General features: G+C 42.6%; 1 protein-coding gene across 1 annotated transcript in view; it reads left to right on the top strand.

Annotated features, from left to right (window-relative positions):
* LOC128017571 (fucolectin-5-like) overlaps window positions 1–17,205 on the top strand; it is a 257,634-nt gene extending 240,429 nt beyond the window's left edge. The window contains exons 3-5 of the mRNA XM_052602976.1: window positions 3,641–3,724; window positions 3,818–3,957; window positions 16,460–17,205. Of these exons, the coding sequence (XP_052458936.1) occupies window positions 3,641–3,724; window positions 3,818–3,957; window positions 16,460–16,527 (292 nt within the window). The 3' untranslated portion in view covers window positions 16,528–17,205. The remainder of the gene's footprint in view (window positions 1–3,640; window positions 3,725–3,817; window positions 3,958–16,459) is intronic.
* Window positions 17,206–21,025: the final 3,820 nt, after the last annotated feature.

Raw genomic sequence — 21,025 nt, 5'->3', positions numbered from 1 at the left:
GGAGCTCCTAATTTACATCCTGCTTGACAGGGCCGTGCGCAGACCTTTTGAGGGGCATGTGCTGAAACTGAAAAAGGGCACCCCCTCCATTTTTTATATCAATTATATATATTCTCTTTTTTAGCTATTCTGTTTGGTTTTATTAGCTAATTTGTATTATTTGATTAACATTATTATGAATGACATTGAGAACAGGGGAAGGTGAGCAATGAGTCAAGTATTTTTGACAAACTTTTTTGAAATATAATTTAAGTAATTATGTCCAACTTAATTCCAGATTATAAGAAACTATAGCCATACCGTTACTATAACATATCCAACATGTATCCGCCTACTAAAATAAAATAAGCCAGCAATGAAAAAATAAATAAAAATAGTGTGAAAAGTACAGTTGCAGTGAAAAGCATTTATGAAGGATCACGTGACACTGAAGAGTACTGATGTAATGATGCTGAAAATTCAGCTTTGATCACAAAAATAAATTACATTTTAAAATATATTCAAATAGAAAACAGTTATTTAAAATTGTAAACATATTACACTATATAGTATACCATAACATGATTAGCATAAATGTTAATAAATTAAGTGTATCAGCAATCATAAATCAAAGAAGACATTTCTTAGAAATATATGTTAGGTGACGAGGATCACTCGTCGCTTTGTGTAAGTTCCAGTACGAAACAGCGCGGGGGCGCACCTGTTATGATTTCCCGATGGTAAAAACAAATTATATGCTGTTGTATTACTTATCAATATATAGTTTTTGACCAGCGAATGCGTTCAAATGTTATTTATTTATTTTTTGTCCTTCATTAAAACGGCGACGGCGCCTGCCGCTGCCGGCATCACATTACATTTTCATCTAACTACAGGTTAGAAAATAGTTTTTGTAGCTATATAGACGGAGCGCTCAGTTTTTCCTGTGGTAAAATGCATTTGGCCAAAATCGCATTTTATAAAAAATGAAATGCTACTATATGCCCAGGCTATTTAAGTGTTGGCTATGTATTGGCTATGACTAGATGGCAAATGCTAGCCCTCTCTCTCAGGCGACGTCCCATGTCTCAGTCAGTGAGTCAGTCAGACATCAAATAAATAATATATGAGCCTTAATAGACATAGTGTTTAGTAGTACTTATTCAAACAACAAGATATTTATTTACCCTTCGCAAAACTTTGTTCAGCTCAGCTGGTGTCTACTGTGCGGCTGCTGTGGAACTTCAGTTGATTCGATGAATATAGAGAGGGCGGAGTTCAGCTTGGTGACAGCTTGAGGATCGAATAAGATTTACACAAGCTCGTTTAAGAACTTTCATTTGCTAAATATTTGTAAAACAGACAGACAGACGTAAAGGGTGACCGATAGCATTGAAAAAAAAAAAAAACACCAAAAAAAGGGCACTTCGGAGTGTAAGGGCAAAAAGGGCATGTGCTCTGCACAGGTTGAGCCCTACCTGTGCACGTGCCTGCTGCTTGAGATCATTTAAATACACACAAATCAACATGGAAATGATCAGCGATCAGACTGATGGAGTGGAAATCAGGAGAGATGAATGAAAGGAGAATAATTGGTTAGTGTAAACAAATGTTGATCACATTGTCAACATTGTCATTTGTTCAGATGTTGTTGATAATATATTGTCTGATAAACAAACATTCAAGACAGAATAAATCTGTAAACATCACAGAATTTAAGAAATGATGTAATCATCTGAAAATGTATGTTCATTAATGATTTATCAGGGCATTTTAATCATTGCACTAAATTAAAAGTTATAACAAATGAGCTTTTTTACATAAGTAAAAATAAAAAATCTGAATTGTAAAACCTGAAATGTTTGACCTTGTGGAAATACTTCTTCAAAAATAATCTCCCTCCACATAATTTAATGTCAATGTCAAGCTGCCGATGATAAATAAAATAAAAAATGTCCTTATTTTTGAGAGGTGAAACTTTCCGATGACTTTCACAATGATGTTTTTCTTTAAATGGAATATTAGTTATTTAGATAAAGAAAAACTCTATGAAAAAGAACCTCAAGTACCAGTAATTTCTTTTTATATACAATACAGACCAAAAGTTTGGACACACCTTCTCATTCAAAGAGTTTTCTTTATTTTCATGACTATGAAAATTGTAGATTCACACTGAAGGCATCAAAACTATGAATTAACACATGTGGAATTATATATGGAATTATATACATAACAAAAAAGTGTGAAACAACTGAAAATATGTAATATTCTAGGTTCTTCAAATTAGCCATATTTGCTATGATTTCTGCTTTGGACACTCTAGGCATTCTCTTGATGAGCTTCAAAATTCACCTGAAATGGTCTTCCAACAGTCTTGAAGGAGTTCCCCGAGAGGTGCTTAGCACTTGTTGGCCCTTTTGCCTTCTGTCTGCGGTCCAGCTCACCCCTAAACCATCTGGATTGGGTTCAGGTCCGGTGACTGTGGAGGCACCCCATCACTCTCCTTCTTGGTCAAATAGTCCTTGATGCCTTCAGTGTGACTCTACAATTTTCATAGTCATGAAAATAAAGAAAACTCTTTGAATGAGAAGGTGTGTCCACACTTTTGGTCTGTACTGTTTATTTTTATATTATACATATTTATGTATTTAAGTGCCAGAGGAAAAAAAAATCCTTAAAGTCCTCATCTTCATTTGCATTTTGTCCGATTTGTTTAGTAAATCAGACTTGACCGGAGATGTGAGCTAAGAAAAGCAATTCTGGAGGACCTATGGTGTATGAAATATATTCAACAAGCTGCAAGTCAGAATTTCCTAAGGGTGGAGAAACAAGCTGCTAAGAGAAACACAAATAAAAAGAGGGATGGATGCCCATGTCATATCTGACCATCACGGGTATCTGGTTAATGGTCTTTAACAAACACGATGGAGGAACTCTCTCATCTGTTCTTACTTTTGGGTGAGTTTAAATGAAACGCATCAGTCAGATGATGTACAATTCTAGATGTTGTTTAGCTATATTTAGCTTCATGAACAATGTTAAAAAATCAAATGCAACATAAACTTGATCCACATCATATATTAAAGCAATATAAACATTACGTTTTTGTAACAGGTGTCTTTTCCATTCAGGGGAGTTCAGTAAACTTGAAAGGTAAAAAGTAGTAACTAATGTCCCATTAGTTAACATGCATTGACTAACATTAACCAATACACTACTTATAATATTTATTAACCTTTTTTAATGTTGGTTAATTAAATGAAACTGCTTGGAGTTAGTTCATGTAAGTGCAGATCCATTCAAAATATTAACTTCAGATTTTAATGTATAGTAGTAAATGGAATTGAGTGTTTTGGGTTGGAATTTAATATTTAAAACCAAATGGAATGTATTGGAACTTCACACATTTGAGTCTTGACCCTCTGTCTCTTTAAATGTTTTCAGAGAATTTGGCATTAAAAGGAACGGCTGTACAGTCATCCACATTTTACACTTCTGGAGCTGCACAGGCCATCGACGGCGTCAGATACTCTCCTTCAGGAAAACCCCATCCAGACGAAACCCATAAATACTGCTCCATCACAGCATCCCAGCTCAGCCCGTGGTGGAGGCTGGACCTGCTGGATTCTTACAACATTTACAAAGTGACCGTCACCAACAGAGGCGACTGCTGTCTGGATCAAACGACTGGAGTAGAGATCCGGATCGGAAACTCTCTGGAAAACAATGGCAACAACAATCCCAGGTGAAGTTATGAAAACAGTTATGAATGTGTCAGGAGAACTGGATTTGAGCAGGTCAGCTGATTGTGTCATGGTTTCTCTCTTTCTCTCTGTAGATGTGGTGTCACTTCACTTGTCCCAGCAGGCAGTTCTGTCAGTTTCTCTTGCGGTGGAATGGAAGGTCGTTATGTGAACATGTACGTTCCTAACATCCAGAAGTATCTCACACTGTGTGAGGTGGAGGTTTATGGAACAGGTAATTTTTGACACCTTAATCTAGATTGTTAAAGTGCCATCGTCAATAGCGTAGAGATGTATGAAGCACAGTTCACAAAGATTTCACCTTCAAGCCCAGCATCTATCTGTTGGTCGAATTTGCGTGGGGAATTTTTTCGCCCCCTAATGGGAAACTCCAGATTGCACAGATTCTTATTGAAATCTTATTGAAAGTACAGTTGAGTTTCCGCGGGGCTGCAGTGTTGCCAATTAATTTTCAAAGAGAGTTGCTAAAGGCAGGTTGATTTGTTGCTAAAAGTTGCTAAATGATGTTGTGATGTCATTGGGTGATGATGTCATTACATGATGGAAATTTGTGTCATTGTGTAGAATACTCAAATCTCAACAAAAATATGATTTTAAATGTTAATTTTAGATATGTTTGGAAAAAATAATATAAATACAAAACTTTTTTATAAATATAAATGTTTATATTTAAATTCAGCATTCAATTATTTAACAGTTATAAACAGTTTTTCTACAGATCTTTCCCAACTGATTATGGGTACAAACTAATAACTAGTCATATAAGTCATATCATAAATGAATATCATAAATGAACCTATTGCAGCTAGCAACTACTGATTCACATGTGATGGGTGCACTGCTAGACACCTCTCTTCAGGCTGAGGTGCTGTTTGGCTGGCTAGCTGTTCAATGGCTTCTTATTTTCTGTAAAATAAGGTAAGGTAAGGTAAAATACAGGTGCTGGTCATATAATTAGAATATCATCAAAAAGTTGACGTATTTCCCCAATTACATTTAAAAAGTGAAACTTTTATATATTATATTATATTCATTCAATACACATACTGATATATTTAAAATGTTTGATTCTTTCTATCTCAGAAAATTAGAATATTGTGAAAAGGTTCAATATAGAAGACACATGGTGCCACACTCTAATCAGCTAATTAACTCAAAACATCTGCAAAGGCCTTTAAATGGTCTCTCAGTCTAATTTTGTATGCTACACAATCATGTGGAAGACTGTTGACTTGACATTCACAAAGGACATCAGAAAACCAGGGGTTAGAAGGTGCAGCCCGTCCAGAGATGAGAAATGGGTAGGTGAAGGAAGAGAGGAGGATACAACAGAGCAAAGATAGGAGGGTGAAAGGAAGCACAGAGGTAGCAAAATGTAGTTTAAATGTAATGAAGAAATAGTCAGAGATATGTAGGGCTTTTATCAAAATGTTGTCTGGAATACAATTGATGTGTAAATTAAGTCTAGTTGGTTGCTTGATTTGTGTGTGCTTGTAGTGGTAAGTCGTTTGAGATCAAATGAAGAGAGGAGTGAGAGGAAGTCTGTAGTATAAGGCTTGTCCAAATTAATGTTGAAGTTGCCAAATACTAAAAATGGAATGCCATCCTCCAGGAACGAGCAGCCCATCCAGCTCCTCTAGGAAGGTGGCTAGAATTTACCTAGGAGGGCGGTAAATTACCACAACCTGGAGTTTTATAAGATCTATTACAATGATCGCATTAGATTCAAATGGGTTAATATTGCATAGGGGAGAGTGGGTTGAGTATTTCCACTTGTTAGAAATTAGCAGACCAGTGCCCCCTCCCCCCAGCCAACCTGACATGTGAAAGAAAGATAAATAGTTTGCTAGAGCAGATGGGGTTGCTGAGTCTTCTGGACAAATCCAGGTCTCTGTGAAGCCCAAGATGCTGAGAGTGGATTGTAAAGAAAAGCAAAAATGAAATCTGCTTTGTTAACAGCTAACAAAAAATTTCCAGAGACCCACAGAGAAAGAAAGATGTGCAGTAGAGGATGTAGAGATAGGATGCAGGTTAGCAAGATTGTGCTGTGACTGCATGTGACATTAGAGCATTGTCAAGAGACAACTGGTATATTTTGGAGAGACATGATAGAGGTGAAAAAAATGAGGACAGGAAAGCAGAGTGTGTAAAGGGAAGATAAAAATAATACTTACATGTGCTGTTGGTTTCATTGCTCTGTGAAGGCAAGCAGAAAAAGTTGCAGGTCTTTACACTGGTCGATCTTTACAAGAGGAGACTGAACACGAGGCCTGAATGCTTCCACCGATGCTTCCGAGTCAGCACACAGACATAAAATAATTGTCACGGTAGGAAATCCAGTGTTTCCTCCGTGTCATGTTTTGTGGTTGTTTTTGTACTTACGTTGTCTCCATGTGCTCGTTTAGTTGATTGTCATCACCTGGGTGTTGATTGTCTCGCTCCAGCTGATCCTCATCACACCTCAGCTACTTATACTCACCTCGCTCTCTCTCTGTTGTCAGATCCTCTCTCATGTCTCCGTGTCCTAGTTGGATTACCGTCTTCCGTGTTCGTGTGCTGGATTGGGTTCGTGTTGTCGTCCTCGTGTCAGTGTTCCGGTCTGTTCCTGGTTTCAACCATTGACCACCTTCACCTGCACCATCGACTTCACCATCCAGCTCTTCTCACGCCACCGTAGACCTTCCTTGCCATTGCCAACATTCTGGACTTTCTTTCCAATAAACATCATCTGATTGCCTGCAATTGCTTCCTCCTCTTTTACCTGTCGTTACAGTAGGATCTGACCATCATGGAAGCAGCAGGCGATCGCTCCCCATCTCATCTGGAGGAATTTCTGCAGAGAGCCGTGGGTCGTATGGATCGCCAAGACAAGGCGATAGATGAGATGGGTCGAGCCTTCCAAGCAATGGTGACGAAGGTGTCCAAGCTCGCTCTCCAGACTCAACACCAACAACAACCGCCACCCGCTGCGCCTCCCACGCCACCCACACCGCCGATCGTCTCCGGGGGGATTTCCCAGCCCGAACCACGCCTCCCCATCCCTGAGAAATATGCGGGTGAGCCAGAGTTTTGTCGATCATTTCTATCTCATTGTTCTCTGCACTTCGCCCTGCAGCCCCGCACGTTCTACACTGAGGAAATGAAGGTGGCATTCGTCTTGTCACTACTGACGGGAAGGGCTGCCCTCTGGGGGACGGCGGTGTGGGAAAACCAAGACAGCTGCTGTGCCTCGTTCCACGCCCTTTCGGAGGAGATGAGACGGGTCTTCGACCGCTCCGTCGCCGGGAGGGAAGCGGCTAGACTTCTCACGGACCTACGTCAGGAGGACAGGTCCGTATCCGATTACTCGATTGAGTTCCGCACCCTGGCGGCGGAGTGTAAGTGGAACGAAGAGGCGCAGTGGGATCACTTCCTGCATGGGTTGGCTGACCGCATCCAACAGGAGATCCGCGCCGTCGAGCTCCCCACTTCTCTCAATAGCCTGATTTACCTCACCATCAGAGTTGACAACCGACTCGATCAAGCCGCCAGACGGAGGGGGAGAGCAGTTCTCGCGAACAGACCGGAGGCTCAGTGTCAGCGCTCAGAGGTTGCGGTCAGCCCACCGGGAGATCTTGAACCCATGCAGGTGGGGCGAGCTCGGCTCTCCCGGGAGGAGAGGATCAGGCGGAGATCCCTGGGACTATGTTTATACTGCGGCAGCCAAGAACATCACATCCAGCGCTGTCCGGTAAGAAGACCAAGCCCGATAGTAAAACTGAGGCTACTATCGGGTGGGATCTCTGCCAGGAAGACCTCATCTACATCGACACTCCTTCCGGTGAGTCTACGGTGGTCCACCCACGCACTCGATCATCACGCTTTGTTGGATTCTGGGGCCGAGGGTAGTTTCATGGACTTTAAGTTTGCCACTAAACTCAACATTCCTCTCACCTCCCTCAAACACCCCATTGCACCTTTTGCACTCAACGGACACAAACTGCCAGTCATCACACAGACCACTTTACCTGTTTCCCTCATCACGTCTGGCAACCATACGGAGGAGATTTCATTTTACATCACGGACTCACCTCAATCCCCCATTGTTCTCGGTCACACCTGGCTCCAGAAACACAACCCCAGGATCAATTGGCGCCTCGGATCTGTGATTAGCTGGAGCGAGGAATGTCATTTGTCTTGTCTTTTGTCTGCTGGTGTTAATGTTTCTGAGTCTGTGTTTCAGGGGGAAGCAGTGGATTTGGCTAGCGTGCCCGCGGAGTACCACGACCTGAAGGAGGTGTTCAGTAAGTCTCGTGCTGATTCTCTTCCTCCTCATGGTCCCTATGACTGTGCGATAGAGTTATTGCCAGGTACTTCTCCGCCTAAGGGCAAGTTATATTCTTTGTCTATTCCAGAGACGGCGGCCATGGAGAAATATATATCCAGTTCTCTAGCAACGGGGTTTATCCGCCCTTCCTCTTCTCCAGCGGGGGCGGGGTTCTTTTTTGTGGGAAAGAACGACGGATCCTTGCGACCTTGCATTGACTACCGAGGGCTGAACAACATAACGGTAAAGAATACCTATCCTTTGCCGCTTATGTCTTCAGCTTTTGAGAGGTTGCAGGGAGCGTCCGTTTTCACTAAATTGGACTTACGTAATGCTTATCATTTGGTCCGCATCAGGGAGGGGGATGAGTGGAAGACTGCCTTTAACACCCCTAGAGGCCATTTTGAGTACTGCGTGATGCCGTTCGGGCTAACGAACTCGCCGGCAGTCTTCCAAGCACTCGTTAATGACGTGTTGCGAGACATGGTCGATCTGTTCATATATGTTTACCTGGATGACATATTGATTTTTTCTTCGTCTCTCCAGGAACACGTGCAACACGTACGACGAGTGCTTCTGCGGTTGCTAGAGAATGGATTGTTTGTCAAGGCGGAGAAATGCGTTTTTCATGCACAGTCTGTTTCTTTTCTAGGACACATCATTTCGACTGAGGGTGTTCGCATGGATCCTGAGAAGGTTAAGGCTGTGGTAAATTGGCCATCCCCAGAGTCTCGCAAGGCCCTGCAGAGATTTCTGGGGTTCGCCAATTTTTACCGGCGTTTCATTCGCAATTTCAGCCAACTAGCCGCTCCTCTGACCGCCTTGACCTCCCCTAGTTTGACGTTCAGGTGGTCAGACGCAGCTGAGGCTGCGTTTGCCAAACTGAAAAGCTGCTTTGTTTCAGCTCCCATTCTCGTCACCCCTGATCGCTCACGTCAATTCATAGTGGAGGTCGACGCGTGAGAGGTGGGGGTAGGAGCAGTGTTATCCCAACGCGCATCCTCAGACGGAAAGGTGCATCCATGCGCGTATTATTCTCACCGTTTATCTCCTGCAGAAGTTAATTATGACATTGGCAATCGAGAGTTGTTGGCAGTCAAACTTGCACTGGAAGAATGGCGTCACTGGCTTGAGGGGTCGGGTGTACCTTTCATTGTATGGACGGACCATAAGAATCTCGAATACATTAGAACCGCCAAAAGACTTAACTCCAGGCAGGCTCGGTGGGCATTGTTTTTCGGTCGTTTCGATTTTACACTTTCTTACCGGCCGGGTTCCAAAAACATCAAACCCGATGCTTTATCCCGTCTTTTTGAGCGTTCCGATCGTACTGCTACTCCCGAGCCCATTTTACCGGGGACCATCATTATCTCCGCGCTCAGATGGGAGGTCGAATCGAAGGTGTTGACTGCCTTAGAAGGGGTAACGCCCCCGGCTCGTTGCCCACCGAACCGATTGTTTGTGCCGGAGGGGTTACGGTCAGACGTTCTCCAGTGGGGTCATTGTTCCAGTGTTGCTTGTCACCCAGGGGTTAGTAGAACTAGATTTCTAGTCAAGCAACGATTTTGGTGGCCTGGTATGGCTCGTGACGTCCACGATTTCGTCTTGGCTTGTTCAGTTTGCGCTATTGGTAAGACTTCCAATCGACCTCCAGATGGGTTACTCTTACCGCTGTCTGTCCCTTCGAGACCCTGGTCCCACATTTCGCTAGATTTTATTACCGCCCTCCCGCCCTCTAAAGGCAATACGGTGATTTTAACCGTAGTGGACCGGTTCTCAAAGGCGACTCATTTTATTCCCTTGCCCAAATTACCTTCAGCCAAGGAAACAGCGGTAGCTGTCATTGACCACGTCTTCCGTATACATGGCCTTCCGACAGACGTGGTTTCTGACAGGGGTCCCCAATTTGTGTCCAAATTTTGGCGAGAATTTTGTAAATTGTTAGGAGCGACTGTTAGTCTTTCTTCCGGGTTCCATCCCCAGAGCAATGGTCAAACCGAGCGAGCCAATCAGGATGTCGAGAGGGTTTTGCGATGTTTGGCTTCCAATAATCCTTCGTCCTGGTGTCAGCAACTCTCAGTTGTGGAGTACGCACACAATTCTTTGCCAGTGTCATCTACGGGCATGTCTCCATTTAAGTGTAGTTTAGGGTACCAACCACCTAATTTTGTCAGTACGGAATCCGAGGTTTCGGTCCCCTCCGCACACGCACTAGTCCAGAGGTGTCACCGCACCTGGACCAGAGCTCGCAGAGCTCTGCTCCAGGCTAGGTCGTGCACCAAGGCTAAGGCCGATCGCCACCGGTCGAAGCCTCCCCGTTACGTCGTCGGTCAAAGAGTGTGGCTTTCTACCCAGAATATTCCTATGCGTTCCGTTTCTAACAAACTTGCTCCCAAATTTATTGGCCCGTTTTCTATTACCAAGATTATTAATCCGGTAGACGTGCGTCTTAGCCTTCCTCCGGCGTACAGGAGGATTCATCCCGTGTTCCATGTGTCCAAAATTAAATCGGTGATTTCTTCCCGTCTTAATCCGCCTGCCCCGGTTCCCCCCCCGCCTCGTCTCGTTAATGGGGAAACCACCTATTCGGTTAATCGTATTCTGGACTCTAGACGGAGGGGACGCGGTTTTCAGTACTTGGTGGATTGGGAAGGTTACGGTCCGGAGGAGAGAAGCTGGGTTCCTGCTCGGGACATATTGGATCACCACCTTATAGATGATTACAATCTACAGGTAAAGCAGGCTGGGAACGTCAGGTGACGTCCTAGGGGAGAGGGTACTGTCACGGTAGGAAATCCAGTGTTTCCTCCGTGTCATGTTTTGTGGTTGTTTTTGTACTTACGTTGTCTCCATGTGCTCGTTTAGTTGATTGTCATCACCTGGGTGTTGATTGTCTCGCTCCAGCTGATCCTCATCACACCTCAGCTACTTATACTCACCTCGCTCTCTCTCTGTTGTCAGATCCTCTCTCATGTCTCCGTGTCCTAGTTGGATTACCGTCTTCCGTGTTCGTGTGCTGGATTGGGTTCGTGTTGTCGTCCTCGTGTCAGTGTTCCGGTCTGTTCCTGGTTTCAACCATTGACCACCTTCACCTGCACCATCGACTTCACCATCCAGCTCTTCTCACGCCACCGTAGACCTTCCTTGCCATTGCCAACATTCTGGACTTTCTTTCCAATAAACATCATCTGATTGCCTGCAATTGCTTCCTCCTCTTTTACCTGTCGTTACAATAATATTCACAGTCTAAGACACTAAGTGAAAACAGCTGTGGCCGCCTTCTAATAAGCACAGCCAATAGTCTATAGCAGGGCAACTGCTCAAATCAAAACTACAGTTTGCACTTTAGTACAGGAAGGGAGCAATGCAAATAACAAAGACTCCTTCTTAGCCGATATCAATTATTTATATTATTATTATTAACAGTAAATGGAATAAAAAATACAAACTACAGCGAAAATAAAAAGAAATAGGTAGAAAACTTCAGAATACTGCAGCACGAATAGTCTTCAACAAGCCCAAAAGAGCCCATATTACACCTCTCTTTATCTCCTTGCACTGGCTACCGGTTGTGGCTCGCGTCAGGTTCAAGACAATGATGCTTGCATCAACAGCCACAGACCTACTTCAACTCACTATTACAAATCTACATCACCTCCAGAAGACTGAGATCCACTAGTGAGCGACGCCTCATGGTCAGTACCATCACAGACGCTCAAAATCACTTACCAGAACATTCTCATTCACCATTTCTGGCTGGTGGAATGATCTTCCCACCCCTATCCGGAATGCTGTATCCCTGATAATTGTTTAAAAAATTATCTTTCAAAGCAACTAGACATCATCTTAAAAAATGTCTCTCTCTCTCTTTTATTATTTCTCTTTCTAGCTTATACTTATTTAAACAATATCTTAAACTTGGTATTACAAGTACCTCCTGTGTTTTCTTTAAGAAGAATTGCTTTATGTATCCCCCAATTGTAAGTCGCTTTAGATCAAAGCATCCACAAAATTATTAAATGTAAATGCAAAACTAAATATTCCTTCCTAGAAACAAGTAATAATTTAAACAACAGATCTACAAACTAATATTAAAGGGATCATATGATGTTGCTAAAAAAATGTTTTTGTGTGTATTTAGTGTAATGTAATGTGTTTATGTGGTTTAAGGTTAAAAAAAAAACTTGATAACTTGTTAAATCCATGAAATGAAAGATAGAAAACGAGAAGTTGATGTCCCACACATTTAATGGCTGGTACACAGCAACGCGCTCGTCAGTCTCGTCTCGTCAGTCTCAGCAGATCTAGTTCATTCCGGAGCGATCTATGACTGATGCAGCAGTTCAATTCAACTTTACTACAAATACATGAACTTACCTGTTTTGAATACTTTATATGCATTGTGTTCATTTATGTCCAATATTAGTGTTAAACTGTTGGACTTTAAATTAAATCTACTATTGATTTTCACCATCAACTGATTTTGCGGATGCGCGATATGACAGCTGCGTCCGACCATATATGAACTTACCTGTTTTGAGTACTTCATATTTAACATGTTCATTTATGTCCAATATTAGTGTTAAACTGTTGGACTTTAAATTAAATATAGTTCATACAGGAACCACTTTGGCAAGTTTACTTGAGTTTATTGAAAACAATTTATCTATGGCGGTATGGTTCCTTATGAGGGTTCTTGCTCCCAGAATAATTGAACATACAAGGGCTTTAACATTTACCCCCTTGAACCATGAATTTAGAATTACATAACAATTAAGACTTTTAATAAGTCTTTAAAGCAAATAGTGATAATCATGTGGATGTGGCAGTGGTAAGTCTATCCCGTAGCCTGGTCATGAATATGCGTGTCTCTTAGCAGTGGGGTCCATACCAGCTAATATTTTGGAAGCCTTAGTGATCTGAAGCAAAGAAGACGACAGCCTGAGGTGCGCAGTGATGTGCTCATGCTTATAATGGGGAGGAAGGGAGGGTTGCGAGCCGTTGAGCATACTTACCGAGTACTAGTGCCACGTATATATATATATATATATATATATATATATTTCCCGTGTCTAATAGGAGAGTGGTGGTGATTGGAGCGATTTGACAGCTGACCGCATCACAGCCTTGCCTCCGTGGCCTGACTGAACTAACGCTGTGCTCGATTTCAGACAGGAACCACTTTGGCAAGTTTACTTGAGTTTATTGAACACAATTTATCTTTGGCGGTATGGTTCCTTATGGGGGTTCTTGCTCCCAGAATAATTGAACATACAAGAGCTTTAACATTAACCCCCAAAACATAATGAGAAGTATTACTGCCTGAAGAAGAACCCCCGAAAACCAACCTTGTTCCAGTCCTGCAAAGAGAAAAGACAGTGTTATTGAGATATCCTTAATGTAACCTACGGCTAGCGAAGGGGTATTCTCCATTCTGAGGCAGAAAATAGCGGGCCTCTCTACAGGTCCTTCTAAAAAAAATTGCATATTGTGGAAAAGTTCATTATTTTCCATAATGTAATGATAAAAATTAAACTTTCATATATTTTAGATTCATTGCACACCAACTGAAATATTTCAGGTCTTTTATTGTTTTAATACTGATGATTTTGGCATACAGCTCATGAAAACGTCTCAGGTTACGAATGTAACCATGGTTCCCTGAGAGGGAACGAGACACTGCGTCCTCTGAAGGGACACTATGGGGAACACCTCGTCCTGACCCGTGTCTGAAGCATACTTTGAAAAACGCCAATGTGTTGGCTGGCGAAAGCCTCTGACGTCGCTACCGGCGCAAATATAAATACGCGCCCATAGGACCCGTCACTTATCTTCTTCGTGAAGCTTGCGTCCGAAGCATGGCAGGGAGGTAGAGGACGCAGTGTCTCGTTCCCTCTCAGGGAACCATGGTTACATTCGTAACCTGAGACGTTCCCTGTCAAGGGAACTTCGAACTGCGTCCTCTGAAGGGACACTATGGGGAACAGTATACCCACGTTGCCATGCTGAGGGGAGTGCAGGCCAGAATCATGGCAAACACTTAGTACCAACTCTACCATTTCACCATGAGTCGCCCCTGGGATGGTTCGACGGCTGTCCATGACATTATCCCTTATGGCCAAAGGCCTAAGCTACATACCCAACTTACCTGAAGGGCCTCGGCCCGGGGTAGAGTTGAAGGCTTGGAATCATGAAAGATTCCTTGAAAGGGATACGGCTAAGAACCTAGCACTGTTTATTACCAAGTCTTGCCTGTCACAAAGGAGGGGCTCTCTTGGCACTCTGATAGAGGAGCTCGTAGATGGAATGGGCCGGGAGCAGAGCAAATTGGAGGACGGAACGTACAGATGAAGCCTCGGCCACGCCTGTACCATGGCGTCCAGCCCCAATGGAGCTGGATGAGTCAGAGGAAGGCAGAGGGGATAGTGCGATGCTCTCTTGAGCCGCAAAACCGATCCACCCAGGTCTGGCCAACCTCTCTAACTCTGCTCAACACCTTGGTGCGAAGGCACCATTCCCCAAGCCTCAGCCCCTGCCTCAGCAGGATGTCTGCTCTCACAGTGCGTTTCACAACAGTATGTAGTACTGGAGCGCTCTGATGAAAAAAACGATAATTCAGTCTCCCATGAGAGGAGGACTCCGAGCTCCGAGCAGCATGCTCATAGGCGACCGTTTTTGAAAAGGGGAGCGCTGCTAAACTACCGCGAGAATTGCCCACACAGCCCCCCATGTTGAGGGGCGGTGCTCGAGGTGTATAACAAATACACACTGGTTGGATGAAGCCCAAGGAACCCCGGGGCTAATCATCTTAAGAAAGTGACGTATTCTGCCCCAAACGGGCCTTCAAACTGGCTCCACACCGGCCATGGGATTGTGCCGTTGATCTGCTTCCGGGTAAACCAGTGCCTAAAGGAAAGATCTACCCTCTTTCCATCCCAGAGGAGAAGGCCATAGAGGACTATATCAAGGAGGTGCTGGCGCAAGGTTACATCTGTCCATCTACCTTCCCTGATGCATAAAGCTTTTTCTTAGTGGAAAAGAAGGACAGAGGCTTGCGGCCCTGCATCGATTACCATGCCCTTAACAACATAACTGTAAAATTCCGTTATCCTCTTCCCCTCATCCCAGCTGCCCTGTAACATCTCTCTGCTACTGTATTCACCAAGTTGGACCTCCGCAACGGTTACAACCTCATCCGGAAACGTGAGGGGGACGAGTGGAAGACAGCTTTTATCACCCATACTGGCCACTATGAATACCTGGTGATGCCGTATGGACTAGTCAATGCCCCCTCAGTATTCCAGGATTTCATACATGAGGTGCTCCGGGAGTTCCTCCACAAGTTCATCCTCGTCTACATTGATGATATCCTCATTTACTCCCGGAGCTTAGCGGAACATTGTTGCCATGCTGCGGAGGTCCTGCAATGCCTGAGGGCCATCCACCTATCCCTCAAGGCCGAGAAATGCTCCTTCCATCAGCCCTCAGTGCAGTTCTCGTACCACCCAGGGGCCAAAAATATGCCAATATGGCATCGGACATTAGAAGGTACGCGAACAGATGTAAAGACTGCTCCATCTCTAAGAGTCCATGCCACCTACCATCAGACTATCTCCACCCTCTGTCCGTCCCACACTGCCCAGGGTCGCACCTAGGGGGTGGACTTCATCACAGATCTGCCTCCCTCAGATAACAACTCTTGTATCCTTGTTATAGTTGACCGGATCTCTAAATCATGTCATCTTCCCCCTTTGAAAGGTCTACCCACAGTCATGGAAACGGCTGAGTTAATCCGGCTTTGGAGAGCTTTCCACTCACTCCTAGGTGTGGCTGTCAGCCTGTCCTCTGGTTACCATCCCCAGTCTAACGGGCAGACAAAGAGTAAGATTCAGGAGATCGGCCGCTTCCTGCGTACCTTCTGCCATGGCCACTAGGACTCTTGGAACCAGTTCCTAGGGTGGGCAGAGAACGCACAGAACTCCCTACGACAACCTACCACCAGAATCAGTCCATTCCTGTGTGTGCTCGGCTACCAACCACTGCTCTTCCCATGGTCAGGTGAACCCTTGGACGTCCCATCGATTGACTACTGGTTCCGAGAGAGCGAAAGCGTCTGGGACGTGGCCCACCAACAACTGCAATGGGCCTTATGTAGGCGCAGGATGACAGCTGACCTTTGCCACTCAGACGCCACGGAAAACCAACCTGGACAGAAGGTCTAGCTGTCAACCCGTGACATCCACATGCACCTACCATGCCGCAAGTGAAGTCTCAGATTCATTGGCCCGTTCACCATCACTGAGCAGATCAATCCGGTCACAGCTCCACCTGCCACCTGAGTACCGAATTCACCCCACTTTCCATGTCTCACTCCTCAAACCTTACAATTCTTCTGTTTCTCCCTCCACAGAGCCTGGCGTAACTGAAGCCCCCCTTCCTCTTCTCCTTGATGACGGAGCTGCCTACGACTCCTGGTGACGTAGTGGACAACTTGAGCGGCATGGTGGACAACAGAGGAACGCTCATGGGTCCCACGCAACGACATCCTGGATCCGAACCTACTAGACACCTTCCACTCCAGTCACCCCAAAGAAATGGCTCCACGAGGAAGAGGACATCCACCACATTGTCAGGGTCCTCGGCCCTCAGGAGCGGGCCGTGGGGAGGGGGGTACTGTAACAGACACGCCAGGTTCCATCACCAACCAATCATAGCGCACTCCCTCACCTGAGTACTAATCACTCCCACCTGTTCCTCATCCACCTGCAATCACCAGTTCACATAAATCACACACACGCACCCAGTCAGCGTCCGGTCTCATTTGCGACAAGGTCTAACCTGCATGCTTACTCTAAGGACTAACGATCTCTCTACTTATCTCTCTCCAGTATCTCCAAGTCTTCATTGTGTGAGTGTGTGTGTGTGTGTCCACTACCTCCAGTGTCTATTACTCTTCACCAACAGATCCAATCATCACTACCTCCAGTACCATTACCTCACGCTACACTACCTGCTCCTCTGCTTGTGCCTTGAGTTTACTATTCTTTCAGCCTCCAGTCCTGGCTATCTGTAACAACTGGATTCATACTTTGGATGCCTTACATCCCAAATGTTTAAATATGGACTTTGACATGAGTGTCATGCTATAGTCACAGCTGTACCATTTTTATAATCTTGAATACTGCAGTCTATGAAAGTTTTACTGATGTCCTTGCAGTCTCCATGCACTTACAGCATGTATGTATATATGTGCCTGTATTTTTGTATTTATGTTTGTTTCTTGTTGTAGGGATTTTCACTATGGGGAGTAAAAGTGTAAATTACCTAGATAACTCAGTATGTTGGGTAGGTTAAAGAAAAACTACAACTCTCACCATTGGACTACAACTCTCCTACCGGGCTTTCACAGGTGTGGTAATCACTGTTGATTGTCCTGATGTGTTTGAACACAGTTAAGTTGATTGCTAGATTTATTGTCTGTATGCCCTGTGGATGGTCATTTGACTGAAAGCTTGGTGATTAAATTTGCTTAATGGATTCAAGTGTGCAGACAGTTTATTTTTTGAGATTTTCAGTCTTGTTTGTCTGGCACCTTAGTGATCGTGAGTGCGGTGTAACTCCTTCTTAATACATACCACAAACTAAAATCTCAGGGGCAGATACAAAAAAAAAAAAAAAAATTGGTCAAAGGTTTGGCTGAAAAAAAGTTTATGAATCCCTGATTTATAGTAAAACAGAATAACATATATGATATGTTTCTCCGACAGCCAAGAAGCAGGTGATCAAAGTGCAGGTGAAAGCTGCTGAGAATGTGGATGAAGCTGAACTGAAGATGCTTGTTTTAAACAAGGTGGATTTTATAATACTCCTCTGACTAAAATCGATTGTTGAACATACAGCAAACAGAAAACATCAGGTCAGCTTAGACATCAGTCTAAAAAATAAGATTTAATAAAATGATCAGATTTCTCCATCAGTTTGAACAAAACCCACCTCAGTCAGTCTTTATGTAAAGACAAAACACAATATTGTTTTTTTTCTGTTTGGAGTTTTGACTTATTCTGACCTTACTGTAAGATTTGTAAAGTAAGAGATGCTCAATTTGAGCTGAAATGCCTCAAACTTGTCTGGATTGGATTTATCCACTGAGTAACTGAAGACTGTTTCTGTGTTTAGTTAAATCAGACGCTGAGCGATCAGAACATACTGACATGGAGGACACAACCCAACGGGAAAGTCTTCCAGAAGAACAGGACTGTACTGAAACAATCTCCTGTTTGTTCTTCTTTGATGTGAAATTTTATTTAATTAATGTAATTAATTCTTAGTTGCAGACATATTATTTATTACATTAGATTATTACATTAGACTAACAATTTATAATGATTTTACAAAAATAGATAAACATTAATTTTGCATTTATTAATTTAGTTTTTAGATATGTACACCTAAATATGAGCAAACAAATGGTTTAAGCATTGTAGTTTAACTGCTACATTGGCTTTCTTTGAAGGGATACTTCACCCCAAAAGGAAAATTTTGTCTCACCCTCATGTATTTCCAAACCCGTAAAAGCTCTGTTCATCTTCGGCACGATTTAAGATTGCTTTGCCAACGTTCTCCTTGTTTCATTCCATATCACCTTATTCTTTTTATCCTCTTCAATGTTATCTGTGCCACAAGGAAGTTATTTTTTCTTTTATTCGCTTACAAAAAGTGTTCTTGTCAGTTCACATAACACCAAGATTGCATGTCTGATGGCAGAGTATTCTGACAACACCTTTCAAACCTTTTATGGATCTTGACAATGTTATTTACTTGTCAGTCGATAGAACAGTCACAGACCTCCAGGTTTTCATCCAACATATCTTAAATATTGTGTTCCGAAGATGAATGGAGCTTTTATAGGTCTGTATTTTCATTTTGGGGTGAAGTATCCCTTTAAGAATAGATAAAGGCTTTGGGAGGATTTAAAAAAGAAATGCATCAAATGTTCACACAAATGCATTTTACAAAAGCATGAAGCAAAAAGCACCAGCCTAATAAACACCTTTCAGCACTTAAAGGGATAATGAAATGAGAAATCAAATTTGCCTTGATTGTTTGTACCATTAAAGTGTCATGAACTGGCCTTTTTATTATTTTATACTGTTGTCTGATGTCCACTTATGATGTTTGTGTAGTTTTTAGATTCCAAAACATCCAAATCAATAAGCGATAGGCTATTTTCTACCTTGAAGAAACTCGAGAAACACTGTTTTTTATGGGTTTGCTGCATTGTGGACATGGAAGTAAATAAAAGAGAAAAAAACTGCACTCTCAAGAAATACTTTTATATATGTATTCGTACCATGTCTTACACAGAAGCGTTTTGGCCTAAGCCATCATCAGTGTGTACCAAGAAGCACAAACAAGGACATTTTAAAACAATGCATTACAGGTGAATACCATTCCTCACATCATTAGCACCATCAGGTGCATCAAGTTACAAACATTATGGAAGCACACAAGAAATGGAACGGATTGATTGCAACCCAAATGGTTTTACAAGAAACAATTTAAAGGTAATTCTTCATTTATACCATTGGGGTATACTGTTTGAAGTTTGTAAATCAAAAAAGCCTCTCGTTGAAGAAGAAAGTGCTCCCTATCACCTCCCCGTTGAAGAGGCTTGACCAACTCAATGCCTAGAAATTTCAAAGTACAAATATCATGCCCAAATTCATTAAAATGTCTGGCCACGGGTGACTTAATATCATGATTGCGTATGTTACTTTTGTGCTCTTTTATTTTTACCAACATAACAAAAGACGAACGAGAAGTAATTCTCCCTCTCACAGAGAATATGTTGCCAGTCCGTGGATGTGAAAAAGAATTACCCAAAATCATTGCATTACAATTCACACAACTCCTACAAGGGAAATTGCCCGGATCAAGAGTTGTGAGCCAATTAGTAGGCGGAGTGTAAGAATCAGCTTTAACCAATATATCCCTCAAATTATGGGACCTCTTATAAGCAAAAAGCGGAGGATTTTGAAAAGACTGGCCAATCATTGTGTCACTAGATAAAACATGCCAATGTTTATTCACTACTGATTTAATCTTTTAATTAATTAATCCTTTTTTTAATTAATGAAGGATGGTAACTTTTTGCACGTTGAAATTTTCTTATCTTTTTTCTAATCTTATCTGTGGATTTACGAAATACTGTCATCTGTAAAATCTGTCCAGTAGGTCTAAAAACCTTAGTGTCAAGAAAAGATATAGAAGACATATTATATTCCAAGTAAAATCGAATAGAATCATGTCTAGAATTTTGAAATTCATGAAATTGATTAAGTTCTGATTAAGAACTGTTCTGATAAAAATGAAAAACACATCATCAATATAACGAAGCCAACATTTCAAACAGTGATGGAAAATTTTATTTGGGGAATATATCTGCTTCAAATTTGCCCATGAACAAGTTTGCATAATTAGGGGCAAATGGAGATCCCATCGCCGTACCCTTCACCTGATGATAAAAACTATTCTCAAAATTTGAAATAGTTCATAGTCAGCACAGCATGTGTCAAATCCCACAAAAACTTGGTTGGAGGCTTATCAACATCTCTAGATTTCAGATAATGTTCCATAGCACATAAACCTAAATTGTGTGGAATATTAGTAATATAGGCTAGTTACATTCATAGTACATAACAAATCATCATCTGATAAATGGACATTCTTCAGTTTACTCAGAAAATCCGTAGTGTCCCTTAAATATGAGGGTAAAATCCAAAAAATAGGTTTGACGTACTACTCTACAAACTTAGAAATAGGTTCAGTTAAAGATTGGCAACCTGCCAAGATGGGACGGCCAGGAATATTACCTTCAGATTTCGTATGGATTTTCAGCAAGGTGTAAAATACCTGTCATACTGGGTGAGTTTGTAACAGAAAATCAAGTTCCTCCTTAGTGATATATTTGTCTGAT

The sequence above is a fragment of the Carassius gibelio genome, chromosome A7, assembly GCF_023724105.1.
Source record: "Carassius gibelio isolate Cgi1373 ecotype wild population from Czech Republic chromosome A7, carGib1.2-hapl.c, whole genome shotgun sequence".
NCBI classification, from domain to species: domain Eukaryota; kingdom Metazoa; phylum Chordata; class Actinopteri; order Cypriniformes; family Cyprinidae; genus Carassius; species Carassius gibelio.
This window is presented reverse-complemented; position numbering and strand designations above follow the sequence as displayed.